We start from the raw sequence: 19,679 nt of genomic DNA on the forward strand, positions 1-19,679 counted from the left end.
CTTGTCTTGTTCTGTCTACCTAATAGGTAGAGACAAGAAACCACTTTGTCCTGAGTAGCATGTAGAAATTATAGGAAATCACGTTTTCATGTAAAGAGTTTTACTGTAACTGAATGAAATTCTATTTTCATTTAATAAAATACAAATTACAGGGGTTGACAGCCCTGATGTGAGGATTTGACATCACACAAGGGCAGCTCCCTGCAGAAGCTTCATATGGCTTGAGGTGACTGTTATTTCACAGTACATCATATTGTCAACTGGATGCCTTCTTTTAACACCTGAAGTGCTATTCAGAATGTTACTGAATTCTGAAAACTGTATTTCAGAAATCTTCTCAACATTAAAGTGATTATCTTCATTTAAAGAGATAGTAGCTTTCATGACTTGACACAGAAAGAAAACATGCTTCCATAAGAAAATTCGTATGTTCATATATTTCATTAGTTCCTTTGGTGTGGCTCTAGCAAAGAAACTATTGTATGAAAGCACATAATCTTCTCATAAGTATCTATCTGGGTCAGGGAACATAAATACAATTCACAACCTGTCAGCAGGAACACATGAAAGCAAAGGACAGAATCATGGGATCACAGAATGGTTTGCGTTGGAAGGAACCTTAAAAATCATCTTGTTCCAACCCCTGCTATGGCAAGGGACACCTTCCACTAGACTGGGTTGCTCAAATCCCCATCCAGGCTTCCCTTGAATACTTACAGGGATGGGGCATCCATAGCTTCTCTAGGCAACTTTTTTCAGAGCCTCACCACCCCCACAGCAAAGAATTTCTTCCTAATAATCTAATCTAAACTCACCCTCTAAACAAGAGGAAGCTTGTTATGCTTTTGAAAAAAAACCCAAATGACTGGTAAAGAAAAGTTGTTTTGGGAAATTAATAAAACATATTCTGGGGAGCGCTCTGATGGCTACTGGAATGCTTGCTTCCTCCCATTTTATCCTTGTGAACTGACAAAATAATATGTTTTATAAATTAGTCTTAAAATGCAAGTATGGTTAGAAAGAGATAAAATGTCTGTAACTATGGTTTTCAAGAAGAGTATGGATAGAGAAGTGGACATTGGAGCAATGCTTTGGCCCTGTGTCCAATGAATGATGACTGTGTGAAAATGGTGAGAGATTTAATCTGCTGTCCAAGCTCATGGAAATAAACATTTGATTTTGTGGCAAGGAATGTTGTTTTGCTGATTCTCAAGCTTTTCTCAGTGCAAGGAACATGTTGTATTGCCAGAATGTCACTGCTTTACGCAAAGAGCATAAAGAGGGAGAAGGACAATGATCTTTGTTTTCTTAGTTTTTCTGGAGAAAAACTCAAGAAAAATTGGATATGTTTGCATTCATATAGAGGAAATGTACGTGCAGGGAAGAGTCCAAAACATGCAACCAAAACCCATATCCAACTGTCCTACTGAAATGAGAATTGATTATGTCCAATATTTCAATATTTTATTATTTGTATATCGCTGTAGTAGAAGGCACTGGATTGAGGCTTGGCATTGATGTGACATTTCTCTAGGGGATCATGTTGATTGCAAGTAGATAAAGGATGGTATTGATATATTTCTGAGAGAATATGCTGCAACTATGGTAGAAAAAGAACACAAATGAAATACTGCCTTATGACATTCCACTTTTCGAAACAGTGTTGAAATGTATATTTTTAATCCTTCTTCCATCCTTTGCATTAGATCACATGCTAAATGGCAAAACATCCCTTAAGGAAAAAACCAGAAAAGGGAATATGGCTCAAATGGAATGGTAGACTAGTGCTATTTTCAGAAACAAAAGTAGATATAGTGAATTGGCTGTATTTTTTGCCAGTCTAATTACTGAATGAAGCCCCAAGTTTGATAAAGTTCATCCAATTATGAGTTTTTTATACCTCATCAGAATGGAGGTTAATCTTGAATTGTATTCATTGGAAAGGTCATGGACAGTGTAATTGTGGAAGATGTGACTGTAAAGAAGGCTGGACTGGGAAAAGGTGTGAACATCCACGTTCATGTCCAATGTCAGTTGAAGAAAGTGCTAAGAAATGCCAAGGAAATTCTAATTTACCTTGCTCTGGAAGAGGTAAGCACATTTCTGGAAGAATTTTCTTGCCCTTTAAATGTACTTCCATTAAAAGAATATTAACAGATGTCTAGCATTACTAGTACTAAAAAATATGTACCTTCTTGGTTTGTTAATGAATCACACCCTGTGAGTTAGGAGAAGAGAGGAAAAGAATACAAAGGTCACCTATTTTTCCTGCTATGTGTTTTATTTTACGTATCTTAATGTTTATTTTGGATGTTTTCAAGGGTGCTTTGAAAATTGCCATAGTTTAATCTTGACTAAAGATACGTTAAAAATATGAATTTATTTTGTAAATTTTTTGACAAAAGCAGCATGAGATTTTCAGCCTGTGTAAAATGTTGTGCCACCATTGTGATAAGGACTGCTTGGATTTTCTCTGCTTAAGAAACTGCCCTTTAGGTGCAGGACTGACTTCTATAAAATGCAGCTGTGCTTCAGCACAGTTTGCTAGTTGGCCACTGGCTTTTCATTTGAAGCATTTCTTTGTGACACTGTAGCCTTTTCGAAAGCTTTGTCTAAAAATATATAGTAAGTCACTAAATACATGTTGCAAGCAATTTTTCTCAGAAGGAAAAGAACCTGCTAATTTTCCTCTGTAGCTGTGTGAAAATGTGGTTTTCTGCAGAGAGAAGAGAGAAAAGTAAATACAGGACAGAATATTGCTAGAACTGGTAATTGAAGTTATGAATTCTACCTATTTAAGTGTTTTCTGGGAAAGGTCTAAAGCAACTCTTGAATTACTGCATTTGACCCTTAATGTCAGTTCATTTGTGATTTATTCTTTCACTAATGCTATCTAACATAGTCAAAAATTGTAGGCTGTCTACCCAAGTTATGTCTGTGATAATTGTACTATTCTCCCCCTGTAATTGTCTAGCAGCTCATTTACTTCATAAATGTAGCATTAGGAGTATCTTAAAAGAACTATGTATTGACAGAATTGCTTGCTTTTTTCTTAATTAAGCTACAGTTTTCCAGTTAATTGTATCTCTCTTTTCCTGCTAAAATTTTTCACCAGAATTTTTGACTACAAGTTATTTGGAAAATAGGCATCTTTAGAAAATTAATATAATTTTATTGTTCATGTTTGCAAGAATGATAACTAAAAGAAAGAAGCATTGACTTTTGACTTACTTTATTTTTTTTAATACTGGATCTTTTTCTTCCTGCCCTTATGGATGCTGAATATCTCTTCTTTCATCTGCTGCACTACAAATTGTGTATCTTGAGAGCTTGGAGTCAGCTGATTTAATTGCATGATTTAATTGCATTGTCCTCTCTGAGAGTCAAATGACAAAGGACGAATGAAAATCATAAAACCGAGTTTAATTTTAATAAATATACAGTGTTGAATTCTTTAAATTAGGCATAATAAGAAGAGTAAGTTTAAAGATTTTAACATCAATGACAATATTTCTACCCTCTTGGCTATCTGAAAAAACACCTAATGATGCTGAGAATGTTCTCCTGTTGAGATACTGGCAGAAATAAGTAATTTGCAGGTGAATTCATTTGACTGAACGATCTGTTGGTCAAAATTTTCAAAAGCAGTATCTATGGGAACAAAAGGCTTAATGGGTAGTGGCTTTCACTGAACTTTGACTTCCAAACAAGAAGAGATCACTAAGGTGTTCAAGGAGTGCAAAAGGCACAGGTGTGGATTTAGGACATAGTGTGATAGACAACTGCTTGTTCCTAATAAAGGAACAAGAAATTCTGCATTCCAGGCTTGAAAAAAATTCCCCATGAAAACTTCCATTTAAAAATGGAAAATATTATCTTTTTTTAGTCCTATGAACAATTTTGTTTAAGAAATTGGGAAGATATTTTAGTCTACTCATCTGTGTTTTACTGGACAGTGTATTTTTTTTACCTTGGATTTACTCCATGGATTTCCCTTCCTTCCGTGATATTTTGGATATAAAAAAAAGTGTAAGAAAGTTTCTGAGCTGCTAAAGTAGGGGTTAGTTCCTACGAAAAATTGTCATTCGACTTGCGCAGTTAGACTCGGTGCCATTTTGAAATCTCACTGCTTGTCACGGGCAGAAGTGTGACACAAGCAAATGAAACAAAATAAGGTTTTCCAATCAAACACAATCTCTTTCAAGTCTTCAGGAGTGGGAAAGGCCATACACTTGTAAAAACATTCCCAATTTTTCTGATGTCCTTAGAGAAGATTGTGTGACGAGGAAAGGAAAGTTTGAAAAGGGAAAGGAAATGTTACCTTTTCCATCTGAAAATGATGGTAGAGGAACAGTAATCCTTGCACAGGTCAGTAATCCACTGCACTGCTGAGAAAGTTGAGTACTTATGTCCTTATTTAGTGGGAGCTTTTGGTAAGGCAGTTCACGTATGGAATAAGACACACAACAGGATGTCCAGAGATGCAGGTGCATGACTTTATGATTTTGCCATGTATAGTGTTTCCTTAAAGAATGTTTTCTGTTCATCTGTACCTCTTTTTTTAGATTTAGATACTCTTTTTGTCTTTAGCAATGGAAACTAAGAGAATTGGCACATCTCACACAGATTTTGAGAACCCTGGGTTCCCTTAACTATTAGTCATGTAATCTCAGCAAGAGAAAAAAAGGTGTAGGAGAAAAATAACAGTGAAAAAAGCATCTTCTTGTACCTTAAATGTATCAGGGGTACATAAATTTGTATTAAAGTTTTAGAGAACTAAAAAAATGTTAGGAAAAACACAATTAGACAATCACTATCTATAAAATGCTATAAATTATAATTTCTCAGTCTACATTTTGCTCTTCTGAGAGCAGATGAAAAGGTGAACTTGGTTTTCAGACTGTAATTCCCTTCCTGGTTTTCCCTGCTCACAGGAATAACAAGCTGTTTCATGGGTGCTGGTCGGCATGTGGGGAGAACAGAGAGGCTGCCAAAAACATATTACACTGAGGTCTTACATTTCTTAGCTGCTCCAGCAGGTGAAGGAGAGAGGAGGCTTCATATTGACATACTGCATAGTAAATGAAAATGTTTACATGCTAAAATGATGTTATAAAGACAGAGGAATTAGAAATCCTCTCAGTTACACCAATCAGGCTGCCTATACCATCAGTAGTTCCTGTTATATATAAAGTGAGAAAAGAAAATTTTGGGAATAAAAACACATTAAGTACTTTCCAAAAATTACTTTCCGTACAAAAGTCTTTTGAGGACGAGGAGCGATTCTAGGCATCTTCATTCATATAAAGTGAAGAATTGCTTCTACACTTTTATTCCCAAGAATGTTGATTTTTTTTAAACTTGCTGCATGACTTTTAACTGTAGATGTAATACTGTCATTTTTTTTTCACAGTGAAAATCAGTTACTTTTAAGAGCACACTGTGCAGCAAGACCAGTGTCAGAGATAAAGGAAAAGACATACTAAAAAATCATTATGGTTAGAAATAAAGAAATACTATATTGTTATCAGGATTAAGGGAAAAGCCAAACCACTTTTCTCTTTAAAATGCACATCACTCACTTGAGTTTCCCCTTCAGGTACAAAGCAGATTTAAAAATAGTTTTAATAAAAAAGCCTTCAGGAAGAGAGCTGAAATTAAAAAGAGTAGGTTTTGAGAATAATAGATGAGAGGGGTTTTTAAAAATAATCTTGTTTTCCTCACTTACCCTTGGTGAACGCAGCCATTCCATGGAAGATTTCCAAAGATAGATAAATGAAAAATCTTCTTATTGGCATTGTCTTTTACCATTTAAATATATTTTCTATAATTGCTTTTAGTTATTTGCCACATGGAGAAAATGAAACTATTTCTTTATTGGTGAAGTTCCTCCTTACACCTGTGCTCTAACATTGGCTAACTGAAAAATGAAGGGATTTTTTGATTCTGTACTTCAAAAATTTCTGTTGTTTTTAAAAAGGCCCCTAAATCCCATTTTCAAAATACTAAATTATTAGTTCAAAAATTGTGTGGCATTTTGAAAGTTTACTGACAGAATTACTTTACAGTAACTTTGCTGTTTCTTCTCTATTTAAAATTATTAGATTTTGATTGACTTAATGGAAAAGCAACAGTGTTCAATGCATTATTAAAGATTCATTGTGTTGAACTAAGACAGAGAATAAATCCCTTGTGTTCTGTAATGCTATTGCCAGTCTGGCAAGATACCATCTCCTGAAGTCTGAAAACAAGGGTCAGTGGGGGCTCCAAAGAGCAGTGCCCTTGGCCAGTGCTTGCTGCAAAGACTTAATCCTTTTCTGGAGTATCTTGTGTGTACTATTGTATGATATGCACTTTATGCTGCTCTGAAGCATCTCATTGCATGCACGTTGTTGTTGTGTCAACTGTTGTAAATTCCAGTCGATACAACATGGTGAACATATGCAGAAGGAAAGAGGAACACACATAAGGAATTGTATCTGTGTAGTGACAAGAGTGGATGGAACCTAGATAAAAATAATGTGCTAAATAGCTGCCTAAAACCAGGTGTAACTATACAACTCTCTTCTGATCTTTGTGAAGTCTTACATGACCGACGGAAAACATGACATAAAATATTCAGCTTGTAAATAATTTTTGGGTTGGGTCATTAACTACTGTAGCTTGATATAAAGCTTTGAATTACATCATTCAGTGTATATTCAAGATTTTTAAATCTATACAAACTGTAGTGGTAATGCTGATCTCTCCCAACAGGTAAGTCCCTACAATTAGGTATGATGCCTTTAAAGGTTAGAAGGGCTGCTGGTGGCCTTTTGGTTTTTCTGTTACCACTGGAGCCTCATTGATTTTATGTCCTCACAGTCCTGGTTATTTTGTTCTAGGTACAGTTATTAGTTAAGGACTTTGGGGTCCCTCTCTAGTATGATATTGCCAAAACTGATCAACAAAAAAAGTTTCCTGTTTCTATTAGACACTTATAGAAAAACATTGCTTCTAAAACCTATGGCTTGTTGGCTTAGTAAGGGGAGATGATAGTGGAAGTTGCTATTTGAATAATTCACTATACTTTCTACATGACAGGATGGGGTCAGAGCAGAAAAGTGTAAACAATCCTAAGGTAAAGTCTAGGTTGCTACCCCTGCTACTAGCTCTTTACTGCAGCCTCTTATTATGCAAATTGTGCTGTTTAATTGAAGTGTAAATTACTCTAATGTACATCATCTCTGAATTTGGCATGCTGTTTTCATTCATTTTGTATGACCCCTGCATTCTGAAGGAGGTCTTAATTAAAGCACTATAGTCGACAGCCTGGCAGCAAGCAGCATTATTAGCTGGTGTAACAAGAACAGAACAGAAATTCAACTCATGTGTCACATCTCTAGCTTTTATCTCATCAACTTTGAGATCGAGCTCTTTTCTACATCTGTGTACTTCAAGCAGAGAGGCACTCTTGCTATGCACATGTTAATGCTGAATGAGCTGGCCTAACAGTATTCGTTACACAATTTGGAGTACTCTTATATGCTGGACTGGCACTCTGCACTCCACTTGTTGTCTGTTGAAGTCTAAGAAAGAAAAATAGAAATAAATCTTTGCATCCCACTCCTTTTAGATTTGGGTATCAATAGTTTAGATCACTGATTTTAAACAGCTTCTCTGATTCAGGCTCTGTTTGAGCCTTCGCTCTTAATTGAAGCAGGATACACTGGATGCTGTCTTTTGTTAGGAAGGCTTCTGAATTTTAAATTTTAATTCTTATCGGTTTTGGTTTTTTTTTTTAATCTGAAAGTATTCAGAAGCTCAACACTTCAGTTTTTCTTTGTATAGGAAGCTACATATTTGTTTGTGACCCACCTACAGCACTCCTTGCTATTGTTTTTACTTTATACTGTTGTGTTTTTGGGAGACATCAAGTAGGGACAGAGGAACTAAGGGAAGACTAAATCAAAAGAACATTTCATTTTTTCAGTGAACCCTTACTTGCAGTGCTTATAACTCAGTAGTAAAAAAAAATGGCTCATAAAGTACTTTGTTTCTGCATAAGTGCTTTTTAATCTGTTCTGGTAGAAGCAGGGTGTGTTGGAAGATGTCTGTTTCTGAGATTTAGGTGATATTCTAATAGTGAAGTAATTCTGTAATAGAATTTATTACTGTTCTGAATTCTCTCACTTGTTTTCATGGTGAGAATTTTGAGAAGCAGTAAAGAATTGAGGAAAAGTAATATATCTGGTTCAGGATGATACTTAGGAATTAAGGCTGTGGGATAAAAGCCCAGTATAAAAAAAGGAATCTTTAAACCATGGATGCCACCTCACCAACCAGAATAATTTGACACGCTCTTTTTCAATGTAGCATGTTTTCATTAAAATATATTTAATTTTATTCTCACCAGTAAGAAAGGCAGTAAAGGACAAAACAAATTCTGATGTTTAAATGAATATGAAAGAGGCCAGATCAATTATTTACATACGATATATCTGATTATTCATATGTGATACATTAGTATGTAATTACTTACTATGAGTGTGGTAGGTGTCCACTACAGACCATCTGATCAAGAAAGGATGTAAATGAAGCTTTGCAGTCCTTCTTAGAGCTGAAGAAAGCCTCAAGGTTGGAGGCCTTGCTAATCACAGCCAACTTACAGTTTTATTTCTAATGAGGCATATGCCTATTGGAGTGTATTTGGAGGCACTGGTTTAGGTAAGGTTAATCTGAAGGGTAAGAATGGTTAGGGTACAAAAGACACAAATCTATAAAATAGCAGACCTACTGCTCAGGGAGGAATGTGTTTTTCTGATGGCTGTAAGCAATGACAACGTGAAAGATACCTGTTATTTTCTCAGTCAGTGCCTCTGAAATGCTACCACCTCTGGACACATTGCAAATTTCTTTTTGTGTGTGATGTTGTCTTCCTCATTCTTGTTCCCTTGATTGTAATTCTTTCTCCAGCAAAGACCTCTTTCATCCGTGAAAGACATCTGTGAAAGACCTTGAAGGCCAGGACTGCCTTCTTTTTGACAGCTAGCTATCTTCTGTACATAGTCTCTTCTGTATCCCAGTCTTGATTAATCTTCTTTGCCTATATCTCCCCATTTCAATTGGCATGATTCTCCTTTGCTGTTCTTCTAAGTGTCAGTGTTCAGTGATTGTTAGTGTGTCTTTTTTTAGTTGACCTTTTTTTCAGGCACCCCTGTTTTTTTCAAATTTTTTGAACTTGATTTCTTTAGCAGAGCAGGGAACATAATAGAGAACACAAACCAAGAAAAAAAATGATATTTGCCTTTTGTTTATATAACATGAAAGTCTCAATATTGAAATCGTTATCCAGAAAAACAGTATGTGAGAAATAATAGTTTTGCCTAAAACTGTGTGTGAATTTGGGTTAAATCTTCAGTGCTTGCTCTATTTGCAATCCAGTGAGATATACAACTGTAGATGATGACTATATTTTAGAAGAATTCACCTATGTATTAATATATGTAATAGATCACTGTATTAAATTATCAAGCCAAATTATGCTGTTTACAACTGAAAGAACATGGTTAGTATTCAAAATGTTCTGGCAAAGCTTTGCATAAGTGGATACTTGCGAGACTTTGCTACAGGCTGGCAATTTTAGAATGTTTTCCTGTATTGGATTGCTGTAATTATCATAACTGCCATTACCTAATCAAAGACTGGACTGACACTCATTTATGCTAGACTTCCTCTTAATCTTTTGTCTGGTCTGTCTCTTTCATTTGATTAGACAGTGAGCTGCAGATAGACCCGCAACACATCAAGGCCTCTGATGGATGGTATGTGCTTATAGAGCCTAGAAAGCAAATACATTGTTGTCAGTGCTGGACAGAGAAACTGCATGCTCTTAAGCAGTAAATCCTGTCAGTCAGAGATTTGAGGTGGAGTTTTTTTAGTTTCTGCTGAAGGATGCCTAACATACATTAAATATCATTGCTTTTGATATCATAAACTAATTTGTAAGGTGGTAGAATGTAAGCTATGCATTTCAGTCAGAGAAGATATAACCAATTAAAATTAATAATATTTTTTAAAGTAGCTTAGATTTTTTCTGCTCCAAGTTATCCTATTTTGGTTCACTTCAAAAAGTGGTGTCTGACCAGAAGTCAGGATTTATGAACGTCTTGAGTACTTGCAGGGATATGGGAATAATTCACACTGATGAAAAAATTATTCATTGCAATGTGCAAGGGTAATTGTAATATGCTTTTGCAATGCATACAACGTGAGACATAGATGCCAGTTCATTTTGTATTTCTGGAAGTGACACAGCTATTTAAAATGGAAGTACCTTTAAGTACCTTCTCTCATGACTTTGGTATATCAACTGTTTTTAGTTTAATCACAGTAACAGGAGACATTCCAAAAGAATCTCTGTTGGAAAAAAGAAGCAAGTGAGATGTGTGCAAATGTTTATGTGGGAGAGCTGATTAGATTTTACAGCTTGTTTACTAGAACAAATATCTCCTGTAAAGTCATGAAGTTGTATGGTACAACAAAAACTGAGATTAAGGTCTGTATTGTCCAAAATGTTTACTCATCCCCTTAAGAAATGTATGTATATTGAAACATTAGTGCATGAAGTCAACTTGCATTTGGAAATGCAGAACTGACTTGTGTGTGCACAACAGAGTCAAGTCATCATGTTAGATAGATGCTAGCTATTGTAAAAACACAGAGGACTATTCTGGGTGAGGTTCATCTCAAATTTATCTAGACATAAAAACATGAGATACTTCAGCCTTTGGTTTTGGTGGAGTGATATTTTTTTTTAAATCAGAAGCAATTTGCCCATTTCTTCTATATTTCTGTGTTACTCTAAGATGAATTGTCATAATTCATACTTTACCATACTGTCCTTAAAAGAATTAATATTGGGCTAACATTTAGATGCCTGCATTTGGGTTCTATGGATCATGCCAATTTATGAAATTATTTACCCCAAATGTAGTGTCTTTCTTTAGTTTAAATAAAGTTAATAGAAGTCTGCTGGAGCAAAGAACTTCTGCTGCTGATATGCAGATAAGAGTCGTTTCCTGAATACTTGTCATTTGTAGAGTGTTTTGAGCTGCCTTGGCAGTGACATCTCTACTAGTAAGTTAAATAGTTCTATGGATCACCCTGAGGCACTGCAATCTGCTTGTCTGTAAATTTGGATTGCTAGAACAGCCACTGGCCCACTTTTGCCCTGTGCCAGCTAGTATTCTCTCCAAACAGCTCCTGATTATAGTTCAGGAATTAGTGTGGGCTAGTCACTGGTCCCAGTAGGCAGTCTGGAGGAGGCCACCTTCATGGAAGACCCCTTGATAGTACAGATGCCATTTCTTCCATGCCAGTTGGCCTCATTGCCGGGGAACTGTACCAATCCCATTTAATTGACTAGTAAAGGGACATCTATCAAATACTGTACTGTGGTTACTCTCATGAAGATTGACTTTCTTTCTGCACTGAGGTTGGTGTCTAGGTCTAGGAAGCCCTCAGGAAAAGATGAAAGAAAGACAAGAGTTTCCAGCACACGATGTCAAGGACCCACTGCTTACTCTGAACCTGTTACTTGCTCTGTGCCTTTTTCAAGGCAGCAACTTGTGTAAAATAAATGGATCAGTTCTGACCCAAAACTGATTTTGTGTAGTGTGACAGATGATTAATAGGTTTCCATGTTGATTGAGTAATTTGATTTCTTACTTCTTTTGTGCATATGAAAATTTTTACTTAAAAATATCTGAAAGACCCTGAAAATTCAAATAAAACCAATTTTTAAGCTGAAAACTGTTAAGGATTGCAAGTATTAAGATTGCTGGTGAAAACCATGATGTGTTTTTCTAGGCTCTGCTTTTTGGAAAGAAAGCCTGGACTTGATAGAATAATTTTAGAAGTGCAACTTTCTGTGGCAAAAATGGCCCCCCCCCTTTTTCTTAACTGGATTTAGGCCTGACCAAGTTCTAACCTAATCAATGCTTACTTGCTTATCTATTTTGTAATTTCTTGTTTGAGGAGTTCATTATTTCTCTGCAATTTTGCTATTTGTTTTGCATTTTGCTATGTTGTTCTTATGGTACAAAATTAGTTATTCCACTCCCATGGTAACTGCATATCAGTAGGGTATTTGAAGCACATAGGGACAAAGGTTAAAAGTTTCTTCAAATTCTGTTATGAAGAAAGCCAATAAAAAGCTAAACCAACTTTATTTTTCTGGTAGTCAAAAATAAACTTACATGTTTATATCAATAGTTATGTTCTGCTTTATTCAATTCTGAAGTGCTGTTTGCCAACTTTGCATGAAGCACTGACTGGTACATTAGAGATACAGGTATTTCTAAGAGTCAGAACACTATAAAGGTAATTTATTAAGTCAGTTAATCTCATTTTCAAAGTATGTAGGCTTTCCTATCAAGAACAAATGTCCATCTTTCTTTTAACAAACTTTTAGAAGTTAATACATTTAGCAAATGGTGAATTTAAATCAACATGACTTTGATATTTAAGCTGAACTTCTACTCTGTTACTTTCAGAGGGTGCTTCTTTGGTGTGAACATACATAGTGATCAATATGTGATTTATAAGGAAAAAAAGCATAATATCTTGCACAAGCACTTTCTTTTCTGATAAAAATAAGAAGGAAATGTTGTGAGTTGCTGTTAAGTAAGAATGTCTGTAAAAAGATGTTCTTTAGAGTTTTAAGTCTATCAAACACGAAGCAACATTTTTTGTGGATAGTGCTTAAAGTATTTTGTTCCCTGTGATTTTGTAAGCAATTGCATTCTTTGCTTTGCCTAGGAAAACTGAAAAGACAGCACAAGCACCTTGAGAGAGAGATGTATGAAATTGTTTCCCTGCTTTTACATGCTATTATAGATATTTGTGTATTATGAGACCTGAGTCCAGACTGGATTAAATATTTTAAATGGAAGAAAGGAACATGGAGAGAAGTGCAGTTGGGGGGAGTATTGGCTCTTGATCACTCATTGAGAGTTTTTGCAGTTATCAGTGAATAGTCGGAAGTATAGTTAACAAATAAAAGCCTAAACACTTTCTAAAATCTTAGTTAGATATAAGTCTAAATATTTATATGAAATTTTGGGCAATAACTCTAAGGTAAACTTGTTTTCTGCAGTTTATGTTTGGGGAAAACTTGTGCAAAGTTCAGAGACAATTCAAAATCAAGAAAAGTCAGGCTGAAAGCTTATCTCCATACTGAGAAATCGCTAATAAAAGTCTTCTTCCTAGTCAAAATCTTTGTCCCAGAATTTGTGATTCTTTCTGACACAAGGTTTCACAAAGAGGAACTAGAAATTGCTGTAATACCTTATGTCATTTTTGTTTCCTGAATGCCACTAATGCACTTCTTTTACAGGAAATGCTGAAGTTTTTCTAAGCAATAGGCCTGTGGGTTCAAATGCTCTGCCCTTTCCTTGCCACCTTCGTTTATCCAGTGCTCAGAATACTTTCAGGAGACAGCTTTGTCAGTTCTGTTAGGAAAATTATTTTTTGGCACACTTGAAGTCAGATATTTGTCCATGTCTTTGTTCTTTTTAGTTTGTCATCTAAATCACATTTCATAAAGCCAATAAAGGAAGACATGACCCCAAAAAAATAAGTTCTTCTGATTAAATCATACTTTCAGTGAAATTTACTGTTACCTCAGCTCTCCAGTTCTAAAATTTAAAGCATAATGTTGGGTAAAACCAAGCAAAACAACTGTCTTACAATACAGCTTTCCAGAAAGACAGATAAATACCAGGTTCAAGAAGCTGCTGTTTTGTAAACATAATAATCCTTGCTGAATCTGGTCCCTCTGAGACATTGAAGCAGAGACAGGCAGGCAAATCATAATAAACATTACTGGTATTATTTGAACCTTTGGATTTTTTGGTTGTTTTGAATGGGTTTTTTTTGTTTCTTTGTTGGTTTGTGGGGTTTTTTTTTCTCTCACGGGTCATAGTCATGGTTTTACAGCTAGAATATCTGAAGACATGCTGCTCCTAATTTTTTGCAAAGTGCAATATGTACTTTATTTCTCATATGTACTATAATAAATGATCAGCATCTACTTTGCTTATTATAAATCAGTCATTGCCTAATTACATGTTTCAAAATGACAGCACTTTAACAATGAATGTTTTTGAAAAGTTGTGGGACAGAGAATTTAATGTGAAGCTATGTGTCTGGTGGGGTCCCTTTATCAGTTTACTCAAGAATCTTTTAACAGCATTTTCTGCCTCATCGATGCAGGCCAACATAGGAGCTGTGCGTTAGGAGTTAATTTGTTAACAACAACCCTTTGATTGCTATACCATGTCTTTCTTCTCATTGTGAGAGATGTCCATTTAGTACCTATGCCAGTACTGTGTGTTTATAAGGCTGTGGAACACACACACAAAAAATCCTTCTTTCTAGGTGGATTATGAACCTAGTCTGTTATTTCCCACTAGGGACTTGTTTCCAAACATAAGGCAATGATTAAGAATAGACATTGAAGAGAAACGTGCAACTTAACACCTTGTTTCAAATTTAGAGATTTCTTTTTGAAGAAATGACCTTTGGACTTGTTTGCAGTGTGTGAAAGTGGCAACCTTACCCCACCTAGCAACTTACAAACAGTGCTACTTATTGTTATTGCCGGTAGATGGCATTCTTTATATTAACTAAATAACTTAAAAGTTTGAAAGTTTTTTGTCAGTTTGTTTTGGGGTTTTTTTTGCAGGGAGGGAGGGTGGATGATAGACATTTACTTTTCAGGGTATTCATGGAAATCATACATGACTGCTGTTTTGAAATATCTGTCAGAATTCCTTACTTTAATTCAGCTAAGCAGTCTTCTTTTTTTTTTTTCTTTCCAAAATGAAAATAATTATGGAATAATGGAATGATACAAATTCAACTCACGCAGTAATTTTTACTTTTATATTGGGTGAGGAAAAGGAAAGGGTTTTTCTTTTCCTCTTTTGGGAGATAGAATATTTAATAGAGAGTTTAGAGTTATATATTACTGAAGCTTTCATTCTAGAAAACTTCTTTTAAGAATTTTTTTCTCCTGTATTGCTTACTGTCTGCAACACCTACAGACTATAGACCCAGCCATTTCTTCTGTAGCAGATCTGTGGCAGAACTGAGGGAATAACTCAGTGACCCAAGACCAGGTATAGTTTATAGCTCTTCAGCTGTTTGGTTGGGTTTTTTTTGCCTATTTGAATGCTTAATCCAAAGCCCACTAAAGTTAAAAAGGAGATGTATATCGGCATCAGAAATTTTGTGGCCTGTTCCAACACACACTGAAATCAGAGGGCTGCTTTCAAAGAAAGTTATGTTGATGGAAGTTAACCAGAAGATTTTTCATGCATTAATCATATTGGAATCCATGGCCTTTGCAATGAAAAATGAACAGCTGAAGTGTAAAAGATATTTCAAGATCCATTGAAATTCAAAATGTATTGCATATTCCAGTGCGTAATCCAGATATTGATCATTGTGGCTTTTGCCTGTGCTGAATGTTTATTTCACAGGCACCAACAAGTAAATAGGACCCTGAGGTTGTGTGGACTAAAATTCTAATTTTCCCAGCTGGGATACTGGAACACAGTGCCCTTGGTTCAGTTTGCTATCATGTGTGGACACATTCCATTACGTTGTGCCTGTAAAAGTGATCTGTATCCAGATGTGAGCTCGAGGAGAGTGTGAGCAGCAGCCTCTCAGACTCTGGGCAAATGAGCCTCCTCTGGCTGGAGGAGGTACTGCCAAATGCAGAACACCTTCCAGCTACCAACTATTAGTGACAACGAATATGTATCTATGAAATAATGAATTAATGCCAGTGATGGCTCAGTTTCTAAACCCAGCCTTTGAATTGCAGTGACTTTCAGTCCTTAATAATGTACAGCTGTGTTAAACAGAAGAGCTAAGTTGATCTTCTCTGTGCCACAGGGTCAATTGACCTGGAAAGGCTTATACCCCCTAACTCTGAAGAAAAAAGTTAGACTTTTACCTGAGTGCACATTTGTGCTTACTGGGAGAAAAATCTGTTATTCCCAGGACTATCAGAAGTCCTGTGGGTTGTGACCTGGTTGCAGTGGTGATTCTTGTCACAACCCTGTAGTTAGAGGGCCAAGTTGAGACCCAGGGAAGAAGAAAGATATTTTAACTATGTTTATGATTATGCACAAAATGCCTATGGAAAGAATATTCAGGTTGTCAGTAATGCTCTGCTGCTCAGAGGTTATTCCATTTACCCAGTCTTCATTGGAAATGACCTTCAAAAATGGTGCTTTCTTAGTGAAAATACTACCTCAACACATAAGGAATCACATTAATTTTATGTAGGTATTTATCCCCCACTGCAAAAAGGTTCAGATTTTTATACAGGACATGCACTGGGGCACAGTTGAAGAGTAGCCCAAAGTGTCTCCCACCCTTTAAAGTTTCATATAAGCTTTGAGTGAACTCTGAAGATAAAGGGATTTAATATAAACCAGAAATACCACAAATATATGCATTTCTATGTATGTAATGACATACTAGAATTCTGTTTTCTGCTTTTCTGTTGAATTAGAGGTGCAATTTAATATTTGTCAACTAAATTTGATTTAATATCCTAATCGATGCCTATGCCAAAAAGCACTGACTACTAATCGTCTTTATCATTATTGGATTGATATTTAACTTGAGTTGGCATACAAATGTTACGAATTCTGGATCTTTTCATTCAAGTTTTTACCTCTAGTAACATTTTTTGAGCTTGTGCCCAGATGAGTAATAGTTTTGTTCTATTAGTTTCAGCATGTTTTAATACTTAAAAGCTGTTACCATAAGGAAGAAATATGCTGTTTTTTTCCCCTCTTCTTCTGGATGTAGAAAGAATGAGATAGCTAATCTGAACAGCCTGAACTTTATTTTGTATTAAGTATCTTTTTGTTTCACATCACAGATTCCAAGATATTTTTTGATACCTGAGTGTGACCTTAGCTGATCACTTAGCAATTGGAATGTGATGCCTAATTGATTATCATATAATACAGATATTTGCAAGAAGTAATCAACTTAGAGGCCTCTTGGTCTTGGATATATGAAGCAGTCAATTTGTTAATTAGCTTCCTGCACTGACTAGTCATAGATGACTGATTTTTGATTGGAGATATCACCATAATCTTATGGTCAAGAAGGTATTGTCCAGTATTTGTGAGGATACAGGGGAACAGTAATTGAATAATAAACATTCAATCATAACTTTATAAGAATTTTCAGTAATTAAGACAGCAAAAATGGTAATGGTGCATAGAGGTAAATCATAAGAAGTGTAAATATGGCTCTTATCATTTCCTAAGCCTTAAGAATTCTTTGGTGGCAATGTCAAAAAAGAAAGATGCAGGAAAAAAAAGTCTGAAAAGACAGAAGGAAGGGCATTAAAAATATAAATACAAATGTATTAATTAACATTAACACAGGTTTTTCAGAGGTCTGAAATTAAATGCATTATGATGAGCACTTGCACCTAAATCAAAGCAAGTTGTGCAAAAATCTGTCACCTGTAGAATTATCTCACATGCGAAACTTCAGTTATTAATTACAATTCCATTCTTGGGTCATCTCAGTGAATATATTTACAGTAATTTACAGGAATTTCAGAGAAAATCTCTCATTCCTGATGTTGAGCACTGCCAATCTTATGTGCATCTTGAAGAGATCATCAGTCTTCTGGGCAGGAAGCTTGAACACCAGTAAACTTACAAATTGTATCAGTTTCTATTGAGATCAGGTAGATCATTTATCAGATGACAAACTTTCAAGGATGATCTAATAAGCAGGTACTCTATAGAAAGAAAAGTGTTCTACAAGGGTTCATTCTCCTGTTCAGTTTTTCTTGCTTAACTTCTAAATACTTAACGATTAGAGTTATTTTCATTAGAGCAAACAGTTATGAAACTTGACATGATGTGTTTAGGTTAGCTAGACCTAGCTGCAGTGCAAAGAGGACATGCAAACATAGCCAGTGGTAAGTAATATCTTAAATAAGATCTGAGGCTCCTTTAGGGGCGGATGATAACTCATACTAAGTGAGTGACCTTATAAACAGTGCTTACTGATGTGGAATTGCATATTGACTGTCATTTTGTCATGTGGCATGTATCTGTATTTCTGAAGAGCTTTCTCAGATGTGGTTCTTCCTCAATAGGAATGACTCATATCATCACAAATTGGATATTGTGACATTTTCAGGTGTTATTCCATCTTGTCCATCTAGCTTGGTGTTGTACTCTTCAGAGTATTCAGTATGAACTGAATCAGCAGGGTGACATAATCTTTTCTAGATTAATTTAAAAGGATTGTGGAGCAATATATCATTTAGATAACGGAGAGTTCTAATGATTTATGCTACTTAAAATCCATTAAAATAGAAATTTTTCTCCTCAGAGAGGGGTGACTTCTTGACAGCTATCTTTTAGGACATAGAAAAAGGCTGTATCACCTCCATACAGCAGGTTTTCTTTGGGGTCTAACATGCCTAGATGTCCAGTGGTGGAACATTGTCACGATCCGCTAATGCAAGCGGGGGTCGTGATGGTTCGTTTATCGATCTCAGAGTGTAAAAGGACACAAGAGATTTCAGTTTTAATCAAAACAGTGCACCTTTATTAAGTGCCCACAACACAGTAATGCAATAGAAGAGAGTAAGAGAGAGAGAGAAAAACAAAGTAGAGAGGGGGAAAAAGAGGGGCAATAGCTACCAACGGATGAGACGAAGTCCTCGTGGTCTTCTGCCAATAGATTCGTCTTCTTTCCGTGGGGAGATCTCCTGCTCAGTTATTTCAGAAGATCCCTTTATAGTCCTTTTCAGAAGCGAGGGGCAACTGGCCAAGAGGTTGGGAAATCTACAGCCATTGTTATGGGGTCCGTTGCTTTGGGAAGCAGGTACAGGGCAGACGTACAAGACAGGTGTACCGGAGAGGTGTACAGGACAGGTCATTCCTTTCCACTTCAGCGCAGTCCTTCCCGCCTGGGCAGCAAGAACGGCGCAGTCCATTGTGACCTGCACTAATTTTCCTCAGGAATGCGTACCAGTTCCCAGTGGGCACACCCGTAGGCAACACTTGGCAGACAATCGCACCTCAGCCAGGCCAGGACTGCTGTGTTCAGTCTCTGTCTTCGGCGATGATCGTGAGGCAGATGAGGGATTTTCGGACCATCTCTTACAAACATTTAGTCATAGCTAAGGTGGATGACTGTAGGCATTGTATTTTCAAATGTAAAACTAAATTTTCATTTATCTTGCTTGTGCCTCTATAAGAATTCATATCTTTGAGCAGATGAGTGGAATTTACTTACACAGATATTCACAGAATCTCCATATTGCTGCATGTCTATTGTTTTAAATTTAGGGTAAAGTTTGGCTCAGAAAACCAACAGAATTTTTCAGTCTTCTTCCAGAGGCTAGTAAATCAGCCAGTCAGGGACATGATTACAGTCTTTGCATGGAATTACTTTGTGTCCGTAAGGATTGTGCAGTGCTAAAGGCAATGCACTCTGCATTATATTACAGAGAACCTTACTGTTTCTAAACTCTTCTGTCAGAATCCTAAGTGCATTGTGCCTCATGCCAAAAACCTTGCAAGGCTGACATTTCAGCACAGTGAAAGCCCTTGAGTTCTGCTGAGTATTTTCTA

General features: G+C 36.1%; 1 protein-coding gene and 1 long non-coding RNA gene across 3 annotated transcripts in view; one reads left to right on the plus strand and one right to left on the minus strand.

Annotated features, from left to right (window-relative positions):
* LOC121673369 (integrin beta-like protein 1) overlaps positions 1 to 19,679 on the plus strand; it is a 131,589-nt gene that overhangs the window by 68,678 nt on the left and 43,232 nt on the right. For both annotated transcript variants that reach the window (XM_042046629.1, XM_042046628.1), the window contains exon 7: positions 1,945 to 2,091. In XM_042046629.1, the coding sequence (XP_041902563.1) occupies positions 1,945 to 2,091 (147 nt within the window). The remainder of the gene's footprint in view (positions 1 to 1,944; positions 2,092 to 19,679) is intronic.
* LOC121673372 lies at positions 1,771 to 18,639 on the minus strand. Its single transcript, XR_006019193.1, has 3 exons — positions 18,542 to 18,639; positions 6,863 to 6,866; positions 1,771 to 1,781 (listed from the first exon to the last, which is right to left on the minus strand). It is a non-coding gene; the product is annotated as an uncharacterized LOC121673372 (long non-coding RNA).

This window comes from Corvus kubaryi, unplaced genomic scaffold (assembly GCF_017639235.1).
Source record: "Corvus kubaryi isolate FWS band 111438036 unplaced genomic scaffold, C.kubaryi_AGA036_p1.0 65367, whole genome shotgun sequence".
NCBI lineage: Eukaryota > Metazoa > Chordata > Aves > Passeriformes > Corvidae > Corvus > Corvus kubaryi.